The following is an 11,751-nucleotide window of genomic DNA, read 5'->3' as shown; positions in this document are numbered from 1 at the left end:
GTTCTCTAGGCTCCTGAACAGCCTGGTACTGTAGGTCTGCTGTTCTCTAGGCTCCTGAAGAGCCTGGTACTGTAGGTCTGCTGTTCTCTAGGCTCCTGAACAGCCTGGTACTGTAGGTCTGCTGTTCTCTAGGCTCCTGAACAGCCTGGTACTGTAGGTCTGCTGTTCTCTAGACTCCTGAAGAGCTTGGTACTGTAGGTCTGCTGTTCCCTAGGCTCCTGAAGAGCTTGGTACTGTAGGTCTGCTGTTCTCTAGGCTCCTGAAGATCCTGGTACTGTAGGTATGCTGTTCTCTAGGCTCCTGAAGAGCTTGGTAGGTCTGCTGTTCTCTAGGCTCCTGAAGAGCTTGGTACTGTAGGTCTGCTGTTCTCTAGGCTCATGAAGAGCCTGGTACTGTATGTCTGCTGTTCTCTAGGCTCCTGAAGAGCCTGGTACTGTAGGTCTGCTGTTCTCTAGGCTCCTGAGCAGCCTGGTACTGTAGGTCTGCTGTTCTCTAGGCTCCTGAAGAGCTTGGTAGATATGCTGTTCTCTAGGCTCCTGAAGAGCCTGGTACTGTAGGTCTGCTGTTCCCTAGGCTCCTGAAGAGCTTGGCAGATATGCTGTTCCCTAGACTTATGTTGGCTTTGGTACAGTAGGCCTGCTTTTACAAGAGAGTTTCTTATTATGTTAAGCTCTCACAGGCTTTGCTGATACCCGGCAAAGACTCCTGGGGAGCTTTCTTTTCACCTTGAACTAGTGTTCATCAGATTCAGAGTACGGCACTGATCTACGGTCAGTTTTGCACTTTTCAACCCCTACTGGTTACATTTAGTATTTGGCATGGGCAAGCTGATCCTAGATCTGTGCCTATTTTGCCCTAAGGACAACATGAACTTTGAGCAAATGTTATCAAGATTTGCTGTTACCCTGCCTAGGCTCTTCGGGAGCTTTATTTTCCACTTGAACCAGTGTAACTCTGAAGTTACCCCCTATACCAATCAAAATGAATCAAAGTTTATTGATCGCATACAAAGTTTTACTTATGTTATTGCCAGTGCAGCAAATTGCTTATGTTTCCAGCTCCAACAGTGCAGTAATATCTAGCAAAACAATAACAATGCACACATCATCCATACGTTTAAAAAGACATCAGAAAGAGCAATGTCAGAGCCAAGAATATAAATACCTGTACAGTCACTTGCAAAAGTATTCATCCCCCTTGGCGTTTTTACTATTTTGTTGCATTACAATATGTACATTTATTTTTATTTGGATTTCATGTAATGGACATATACAAAATAGTCCAAATTGGTGAAGTGAAATGAAAAAAATAACTGCATATATATTGACCCCCTTTGCTATGAAGCCCCTAAATAAGATCTGTGGCAACCAATTACCTTCAGAAGTCACATAATTAGTTAGATTGCACACAGGTGGACTTTATTTAAGTGTCACATGATCGGTCACATGATCTCAGTATATATATATATATACTGCTCAAAAAAATAAAGGGAACACTTAAACAACACAATGTAACTCCAAGTCAATCACACTTCTGTGAAATCAAACTGTCCACTTAGGAAGCAACACTGATTGACAATAAATTTCACATACTGTTGTGCAAATGGAATAGACAACAGGTGGAAATTATAGGCAATAAGCAAGACACCCCCAATAAAGGAGTGGTTCAGCAGGTGGTGACCACAGACCACTTCTGTGTTCCTATGCTTCCTGGCTGATGTTTTGGTCACTTTTTAATGCTGGCGGTGCTTTCACTCTAGTGGTAGCATGAGACGGAGTCTACAACCCACACAAATGGCTCAGGTAGTGAAGCTCATCCAGGATGGCACATCAATGCGAGCTGTGGCAAGAAGGTTTGCTGTGTCTGTCAGCGTAGTGTCCAGAGCATGGAGGTGCTACCAGGAGACAGGCCAGTACATCAGGAGACGTGGAGGAGGCCGTAGGAGGGCAACAACCCAGCAGCAGGACCGCTACCTCCGCCTTTGTGCAAGGAGGAGCAGGAGGAGCACTGCCAGAGCCCTGCAAAATGACCTCCAGCAGGCCACAAATGTGCATGTGTCTGCTCAAACGGTCAGAAACAGACTCCATGAGGGTGGTATGAGGGCCCGACGTCCACAGGTGGGGGTTGTGCTTACAGCCCAACACCGTGCATGACGTTTGGCATTTGTCAGAGAACACCAAGATTGGCAAATTCGCCACTGGCTCCCTGTGCTCTCCACAGATGAAAGCAGGTTCACACTGAGCACATGACAGACGTGACAGAGTCTAGAGACGCCGTGGAGAACGTTCTGCTGCCTGCAACATCCTCCAGCATGACCGGTTTGGCGGTGGGTCAGTCATGGTGTGGGGTGGCATTTCTTTGGGGGGCTGCACAGCCCTCCATGTGCTCGCCAGAGGTAGCCTGACTGCCATTAGGTACCGAGATGAGATCCTCAGACCCCTTGTGAGACCATATGCTGGTGCGGTTGGCCCTGGGTTCCTCCTAATGCAAGACAATGCTAGACCTCATGTGGCTGGAGTGTGTCAGCAGTTCCTGCAAGAGGAAGGCATTGATGCTATGGACTGGCCCGCCCGTTCCCCAGACCTGAATCCAACTGAGCACATCTGGGACATCATGTCTCACTCCATCCACCAACGCCACGTTGCACCACAGACTGTCCAGGAGTTGGCGGATGCTTTAGTCCAGGTCTGGGAGGAGATCCCTCAGGAGACCATCCGCCACCTCATCAGGAGCATGCCCAGGTGTTGTAGGGAGGTCATACAGGCACGTGGAGGCCACACACACTACTGAGCCTCATTTTGACTTGTTTTAAGGACATTACATCAAAGTTGGATCAGCCTGTAGTGTGGTTTTCCACTTTAATTTTGAGTGTGACTCCAAATCCAGACCTCCATGGGTTGATAAATTGGATTTCCATTGATTATTTTTGTGTGATTTTGTTGTCAGCACATTCAACTATGTAAAGAAAAAAGTATTTAATAAGATTATTTCTTTCATTCAGATCTAGGATGTGTTGTTTAAGTGTTCCCTTTATTTTTTTGAGCAGTATATATATATATACACCTGTTCTGAAAGGCCCCAGAGTCTGCAACACCACCAAGCAAGGGGCACCACCAAGCAAGGGGCACCACCAAGCAAGGGGCACCATGAAGACCAAGGATCTCTCCAAACAGGGACAAAGTTGTGGAGAAGTACAGATCAGGGTTGGGTTATAAAAAAATATCAGAAACTTTGAACATCCCACGGAGCACCATTAAATCCATTATAAAAAAAAATGGAAAGAATATGGCACCACAACAAACCTGCCAAGAGAGGGCCGCCCACTAAAACTCAAGGACCAGGCAAGGAGGGCATTAATTAGAGAGGCAACAAAGAGACCAAAGATAACCCTGAAGTATCTGTCCATAGGACCATTTTAAGCCATACACTCCACAAAGCTGGGCTTTACGGAAGAGTGGCCAGAAAAGAAAGCCATTGCTTAAAGAAAAAAATAAGCAAACACATTTGGTGTTCACCAAAAGGTATGTGGGAGACTCCCCAAACATATGGAAGAAGGTACTCTGGTCAGATGAGACAAAAATGTAGCTTTTTGGCCATCAAGAAAAATGCTATGTCTGGCGCAAACCCAACACCTCTCATCACCCACAGAACAACATTCCCACAGTGAAGCATGGTGGTTGCAGCATCATGCTGTGGGGATGTTTTTCATCGGCAGGGACTAGGAAACTGGTCAGAATTGAAGGAATGATGGATGGCGCTAAATACAGGGACATTTTCAGTCTTCCATAGATTTGAGACTGGGAAGGAGGTTCCCCTTCCAGCCGGACAATGACTCTAAGCATACTGCTAAAGCAACACTTGAGTGGTTTAAGGGGAAACATTTAAATGTCTTGGAATGGCCTAGTCAAAGCCCAGACCTCAATCCAATTGAGAATCTGTGGTATGAGTTAAAGATTGCTGTACACAAGAGGAACCCATCCAACTTGAAGGAGCTGGAGCAGTTTTGCCTTGAGGAATGGGAAAAAAATCCCAGTGGCTAGATGTGCCAAGCTTATAGAGACATACCCCAAGAGACTTGCAGCTGTAATTGCTGCAAAAGGTAGCTCTACAAAGTATCGATTTTGGAGGGGGGGTGGAATAGTTATGCACACTCAAGTTCTGTCTTATTTCTTGTTTGTTTCACAATAAAACATATTTTTCATCTTCAAAGTGGTAGGCATGTTGTGTAAATCAAATGATACAACCCCCCCCAAAATCTATTTTAATTCCAGGTTGTAAGGCAACAAAATATGAAAATTGCCAAGGGGGTGAATACTTTCGCAAGCCACTGTATGTGAATGGTGTGTATAGACAGGATAGACTGATCTCAGGTCAGTTTTGACCATTTGCGTTGTACTCCATAATGGTGAAGGTTAGGATTTGGAAAGAGTAGGCTGATCCTAGATCTGTACCTAGGCCCTAAGGGTAACTCTTGCAGAAAGATTGTGGCTTCCATCAATGTAATTGTCTGCATCATTTCCAATCACCCATATATTTTTAAATATATTTTCCATTATTATTTTCCCCTAACCCTACCACCCTCCCCTAATTGGAGTAAACTAATGGACAACACTTAAGCTTCGACTTCCAGCTTATACATACTATACTGAACAGAAATATAAAACGCAACATGTAAAGTGTTGGTCCTATGTTTCATGAGCTGAAATAAAAGATCCCAGAAATGTTTTATACGCACAAAAAGTGTATTTATCTTACATTTTGTGCAAAAATGTGTTTACATACCTGTTAGTGAGCATTTCTCCTTTGTCAAGATAATCCATCCACCTGACAGGTGTGGCGCATCAAGAAGCTAATTAAACAGCATGAACATTGCACAGATGGCAAACAGCGTGTATTAGTGTGGGTTTGCTGATGTCAATGTTGTGAACAGAGTGCCCCATGTTGGCGGTGGGGTTATGATATGGGCATTGCATTTTATTGATGGCAATTTGAATGCGCAGAGATACCGTGATGAGATCCACTTGTTGTGCCAATCATCCGCCGCCATCACCTCATGTTTCAGCATGATAAGGCACGGCCCCCATGTCACAACGATCTGTACACAATTCCTGTAAGCTGAAAATATCCCAGTTCTTCCATGGCCTGCATACTCACCAGACATGTCACCCATTAAGCATGTTTGGGATGCTCTGGATCGATGTGTGCGACAGCGTGTTCCAGTTCCCGCCAATATCGTGCAACTTCTCACAGCCATTGAAGAGGAGTGGGACAACATTCCACAGGCCACAATCAACAGTCTGATCAACTCTATGCGAAGGAGATGTGTCGCGCTGCATGAGCCAAATCCAAATGGTGGTCACACCAGATACGGACTGGTTTTCTGAAAATCTGTTATAAATGATTCTGTCCTAGTTAAAAACAAGTTGTCAACGAATAGGCTTTGATTAAATGTCCAATATCCTTGCCCACGTAAAAATTCTGTAAGAGTAATGTGTATGCCAATTATTTGATGGTCTGACCGCATTCTGTCGCCAATTTCACTTTTTTAAACTTTTGGTGCCAGCAAGAATTAAATAAGAAAGTAGTCCAGACTACTAGCTTGACTGAGCGTCCGCCATGTATATTTCACCAGGTCAGGCTAAGGGTAATTTATACCTTGAGCCTGGAGTGTTTTCATGCTAGACAAGAAAGGCCAATGGGTCATACCATTCTTTTGAAGGTAGGGGCCATGGGTAATACCATTTGTCTGAATGCGTTTAACTCTCGGGGGCTTTTAGAAAGCTAAGACCCTTTCTTCACAAAAAAACAGGTTGTAGAATGCAGTGTAATCACTCATACTGTACAAGGTGTTTCCTTTATCTTCAGGGAGAATCTTTTAAAACTGTTACTTCTTAAAAAGGCTGATTGTCTGTTTTGCATTGATGTATGTATCTGTTGTGTACTCTGCCAGCTCTTTGACTGTTAAACTGGGTGTTAGCCTTCAGGAATAAACATTAATTCTGTGTCTAACTGCTTTCAAATGTTTTCCTGCAGAGATCTACATTTGTTCAATGTACTATATGCTTCATTAAACTACGACAACAGAAAAGTCAAGGCAGCAAAAGAACCGAACGTTAAGGTACAATACAGGTAGATGAATGGAAAACAGCAGGATAGAAGAAACAGAAGAAAATAAGGAAAGGTAGAAAGACAAAACAAAAGAAAGCAGGTCCCAGGAAAACAGAAATGATACAGCTTTAATCAGGAGAGAAACAGAAAGCATAAAGCTTTAATCAGGAGAGAAACAGAAAGCATAAAGCTTTAACCAGGAGAGAAACAGAAAGCATAAAGCTTTAACCAGGAGTGAAACAGAAAGCATAAAGCTTTAACCAGGAGAGAAACAGAAAGCATAAAGCTTTAATCAGGAGAGAAACAGAAAGCATAAAGCTTTAACCAGGAGAGAAACAGAAAGCATAAAGCTTTAACCAGGCGAGAAACAGAAAGCATAAAGCTTTAACCAGGAGAGAAACAGAAAGCATAAAGCTTTAACCAGGAGAGAAACAGAAAGCATAAAGCTTTAATCAGGAGTGAAACAGAAAGCATAAAGCTTTAACCAGGCGAGAAACAGAAAGCATAAAGCTTTAACCAGGAGTGAAACAGAAAGCATAAAGCTTTAATCAGGAGAGAAACAGAAAGCATAAAGCTTTAACCAGGAGAGAAACAGAAAGCATAAAGCTTTAATCAGGAGTGAAACAGAAAGCATAAAGCTTTAATCAGGAGTGAAACAGAAAGCATAAAACTTTAACCAGGAGAGAAACAGAAAGGATAAAGCTTTAACCAGGAGAGAAACAGAACGTTTATAAATGCAGAAACAGTCCTACAGAAAAGAGAAGTGTATAGATACAGAAACTTAATAGGAAAACAGAAATCAGTCCATCAAAGAAGAGAGGAACAGAGAAACCATAGTCGTTGTTGTCAGCTAGCTGGTTTAGTGATCAACATGGTGAATCTAAAAACACTCTTGAGTTATATTTTCATTCGTTGTTGTTCTATGTATAAATCAGTTGAGTGGTAAAACCGTAGAAGTTTACATTACGTCAAATTGCATGCAGAACAAGTGCAGTGTGTACATGACTGTCATCAACAGTCTCAGAGCCAGGGCTCACAGGACAGTAGTAGTATGTCATTTAGTGGTTCTCCAACTAAGGGCAGAGAAACTGAGAATCAGAAGTCTAGGCAATGTCCCAAATGGCACCCTATTTCCTATATAGTGCACTACACTTTTGACCAGCGCCCTATGGGACCTGGTCAAAAGTAGTGTACTATAAAGGGAATGGGGTGCAATTTCAAACAGCAGTCAGTCTATATTAGAAACAGAGACATTAAAGGGAGTTCCCTGCCTGATACTTTCATGTCTGTAAGCTTGTATTAAACTACAAATCATAGATCATAAAATTAGACGCCAAACGCATCTGTTCAAGGGCTTTGTATCTCTCTGTCTCAAGTCTTTCTGGAGATGGGAAAAACAATGTAAAAATAAATAAAAAAGTGTGAACCCGATTTCTCATCCCAAAGTTATTTAGGAGCTGACAGAAAATTGGGCTTTTCCAAAGCTCAAGTGCACTTTGTGGTTTTTATTTGGCAAATAGTACCACATATCTCCCCTCTTAACTGACATAATGTTCCTTTGAATTTTTAGACTTGAGCTCTGAATCTACAACATACAGAGGGTGTTTGTTGATCTCTGGATCTATAGCATAGTGTTTGTTGATCTCTGGATCTATAGCATAGTGTTTGTTGATCTCTGGATCTATAGCATAGTGTTTGTTGATCTCTGGATCTATAGCATAGTGTTTGTTGATCTCTGGATCTATAGCATAGTGTTTGTTGATCTCTGGATCTATAGCATAGTGCTTGTTGATCTCTGGATCTATAGCATAGTGTTTGTTGATCTCTGGATTTATAGCATAGTGCATGTTGATCTCTGGATCTATAGCATAGTGTTTGTTGATCTCTGGATCTATATCATAGTGTTTGTTGATCTCTGGATCTATAGCATAGTGTTTGTTGATCTCTGGATCTATAGCAACTGTTTTTCAGTTGCATAGCAGACTTGTTTTGTTTAATCACTAATGAAGCAGCAAAAATCCAAACCATGAAATCAAGATTCCACAAGGAACTCCAACCAAATATTTGCGTTTTGGGTGTAGAGAAATAATCTATGTTGAGTTTTGTACTGTGAAATAACATCAACAGTGACGTCTAATCCTGTAGTATCTAGCTATCCAATAAACCTAGTGTGTGTATCCAGTATCTGTTGTGTGTAATATAGTAAAATAAGGTTCTCTTGTTTGTCTATCTGTTGTACTTTGGTCGTGTTAACACAGTTCAGAGTAAAAGCAGAGTAGAAACAGAGTTAAAGCAGAGTAAAAGCAGAGTAGAAACAGAGTAAATCTATCAGTAGAAGAAGAAAGAAGGCCTCCACACCTGGGGTTCGATCCCGGCCCTCTTGGCAGAGAATGTGGGTCTGGGTGCCTGGACGCTCGACCGAGGAGAGGCCACTCTCTCCGGAGAGAAGGCAGAGACAGGAGAGGTGATCCTGGGGTCCCTCAGCTGTGGAGTCCCCCCGTGTTGTGGAGGATAGTTATCCCTACCTCCAATTCCTCCTGATGGGGGCTGAAGTGAGGGTGACAGGGTAGGCCTGAAGCGGGGCAGGCTGTTGTAGTTGTGTGACTGAGGGTTGGAGGAGGGCAGGGAGGCCTGCCTGGAGTAGGCCTCAGATGAGACCAGGGGTTTGGGTGGTGGCGGGGCCCCCCGGGGCAGAGCGCTCAGCAGGGTGCTGGTAGAGTCCTGGACTGGGTTGAAGATAAACAGGGAGGAGTTGAGCTGGTAGGGTTGGTGCCTGGAGAGGTCCATCTCTATCTTGGTGCAGCCGTACTCCAGGGGTGGTTCTGCGAGGACCGGGGCCGACGTTGATGCCTGCTGGCTGGGCCTCCTGTTCACGGGCTGAGGGGTCTGGAGGGTCCGGGTCAGCCTGGCGCTGAGGTCAGTGTTGTTAGCGATAGCTTTGACCCGGCCAGGCATATTAGATGGGTAGATCCAAGACGGCGGTAGAGACGCGGTGGGAGACGGAGACCTCATCTGACCACCTCCACCACCGGAGACATTCTGGTTCTCCACTACGTACTTCTCCATCCTGGACTGGCGCTTAGCGAACAGCTCGGCCCCCTTCCCTGATGCGTTGGTCAGGGTCTGCTCTGGCTGGTGCTGAACCCTGGGCTCCCTGGTCCTGGAGCTCTTGAGACAGGAGGACCACTCCGGCACGTTGGCAGCCTCCGCCTTCACCTCCTCCCTGGCTAGGAAGTTAGAGGCCTCGGCCCCCAGAGCCAGCAGCTCCTCCTCTGGGGCTGGGTCGGGAACGGAGCGGAGGCCGTGCTTCTTCCTATCATCATTCCCCTGGACCAGAGAGAGGAGTTCAGGGTTGGGTGCCATGACAGGCTTCTCCTTAAAAGTGAACATGGACTTCCTGGCTGTTGACGATCGTCTGATGGCCGCCGCCCCTTTCTCCAGAATGCCCGTTTTGATTGGCTGCTGCTGGTTCTGTTGACCAATCGGCTGAGGGGTGAAGGGGACAAAGGTGTTGGGTCTGGGGGAGGTTGGAGGAGGGATGTATTGGGTGACAGGAGGGTTGGGGGGTAGATATTGGGACACTGGGGCAGCTGTAGGAGGAGGGTTGTACTGGGGGATGGGTGTAGACCTAGGGAACATGATGGCAGACTTCGGAGGAGGACTGGAGAGAGACAGGGAGGGAGGAGGAGGATGGATGGAGAAGGCTTTGAGAGGAGGCATGGAGCATGAGGCAAGAGGGGGAGGAGGGGAGAAGGTGACAGGGCGAGTGGCAGTGAAAGCAGGGAGAGGGGGAGTGGAGTAGGAGGGGGCTGGGGGAAGAGTGGGGGTAGGATAGGAGGGGGCTGGGAGTATGTTGTTATCCATGACAGGACTCCTGGCCTCTGGGGACTTAAGCTGTATGGTGGGCGGGGAGAAGAAGGGTCTGGCTGTCCGGTTGACGATGGTGGGGGTCTGTCTGGACAGGGACATAGAAACTCGCCCGCCATTTTGGATCTCTCCAGCAGAGCCCTGGATGCTGTGGAAGCCATTACGCCAGCTCTCAGGGGGAGCTGTGGGGTATGTGTATGATCCCCTATTCATCCCCACTTCCTCTCTGACTGGACCAGTGTTGTTGTCATTTACTTGTATAATCTCATCCTTCACTTCACCTTCAATATCCTCGTATATATCCTCTCTTTCTCTCTCTCCACTCCTCTCTTCCTCCTCCTCTTCTCTCTCGTTCACCGGCTGGAAGTGTCTCTCTTGTGTCACGTCCACTTCCTCGTAGATTTGCTCATCACCTCTGTCCTCCATGATGTCACTTCCTGTGACCTCACTTCCAAAGGGTGGCGACCAGAGTGGTGGTTTTGTCCCGCTGCTGTTCTTCCAGTTCAGTTGTCTGTCTGTCTCTGTCTCTGTCCCTTCACTAGGACCCTCCCTCTCCTCTTCCCATGTCAGGTTGTTGTTCCTGTTATCTCCGTCTCTCTCCTGTTCCCTCGTTCTTTCCCCGCAGCTATCTAGCGTGAAGGCGTTGACCCTCTGCTTGCGGCGGTTGAAGAGCTGGACGCCGCGAGAGTTGGAGCAGCCAGACGGGACGGTCAGCTGGGCCGCGATGATCTGTGACCTCACCCTCGCCTCCTTCAACTCCTTCTCTGATAGGCTGGCACTACGCGCCAGGTCTGGAGGGGGGAGAGGAATGCAGGAAGAGAGAGAGGGAGAGAGAGAGAAGGAGTAATAGAGCGATAGAGGAGGGGGGAGAGAGAAATCAAGATTGTTATTTGATGATAGCAACAAAAGCTTGGACACATTAATTGAACTCAGAATAGATGTGTGTTAGTTATCTACCCTCTAATACAGAAAACTAATACCTATTATAGGAAACACCACTCTTAAAACTGTTGTCTCAAAAATAAGCTTAATGGGTAAGTCAATCTTAGATGTTAAGTCCCCTATTTGAGCGGTTCTGGACTGGTTTCGACAGGGCTCCCGCAGTGGCGCAGCGTTCTAAGGCACTGCATCTCAGTGCTTGAGGCGTCACTACAGACACCCTAGTTCGATTCCAGGCTGTATCACAACCGGCTGTGATTGAGAGTCCCATGGGGCAGAGCACAATTGGCCCAGTGTCGTCCGGGTTTGGCCGGTGTAGGCTGTCATTGTAAATAAGAATTTGTTCTTAACTGACTTGCCTAGTTAAATAAAGGTTAAATGTAAAAAATGTAAAAAACAAAATAGGAGCTTGTAAATATTCAAACTAATGTGAACCAACAAGGACAAGATCTTAACAAGTTTGAGGAGGAATATACAGTGCCATAACAAAGTATTCATATTCATAATTAATTAAATATTATATTTTTATCACCCATCTACACACAATACCACATAATGTCAAAGTGAAAACATGTTTTTAGAATCTTTATTGAAAAATGAAATACAGAAATGTTTCATTTACACAAGTATTCACAACCCTGAGTCAATATATGTTAGAATCACCGAAGGCAGCGATTACAGCTGTGAGTCTTTCTGGGTAATTCTCTAAGAGCTTTGCATACCTGGATTGTACAATATTTGCACATTATGCTTTTCAAAATTCTTCAAGCTCTGTCAAGTTGGTTGTTGATCATTGCTAGACAGACATTTTCTAGTCTTGCCATAGATTTTCAAGAC

At 45.2% G+C, this 11,751-nt stretch overlaps 1 protein-coding gene across 3 annotated transcripts in view; it reads right to left on the bottom strand.

Annotated features, from left to right (window-relative positions):
- The window catches only part of LOC106591766 (synaptopodin), a 66,219-nt gene that overhangs the window by 5,956 nt on the left and 48,512 nt on the right, over window positions 1–11,751 (bottom strand). For all 3 annotated transcript variants that reach the window (XM_045724244.1, XM_045724246.1, XM_045724245.1), the window contains exon 4: window positions 8,467–10,766. In XM_045724244.1, coding sequence (XP_045580200.1) covers window positions 8,467–10,766 — 2,300 coding nt within the window. The remainder of the gene's footprint in view (window positions 1–8,466; window positions 10,767–11,751) is intronic.

The sequence above is a fragment of the Salmo salar genome, chromosome ssa09 (assembly GCF_905237065.1).
Source record: "Salmo salar chromosome ssa09, Ssal_v3.1, whole genome shotgun sequence".
Classification (NCBI taxonomy): Eukaryota; Metazoa; Chordata; class Actinopteri; order Salmoniformes; family Salmonidae; genus Salmo; species Salmo salar.
This window is presented reverse-complemented; position numbering and strand designations above follow the sequence as displayed.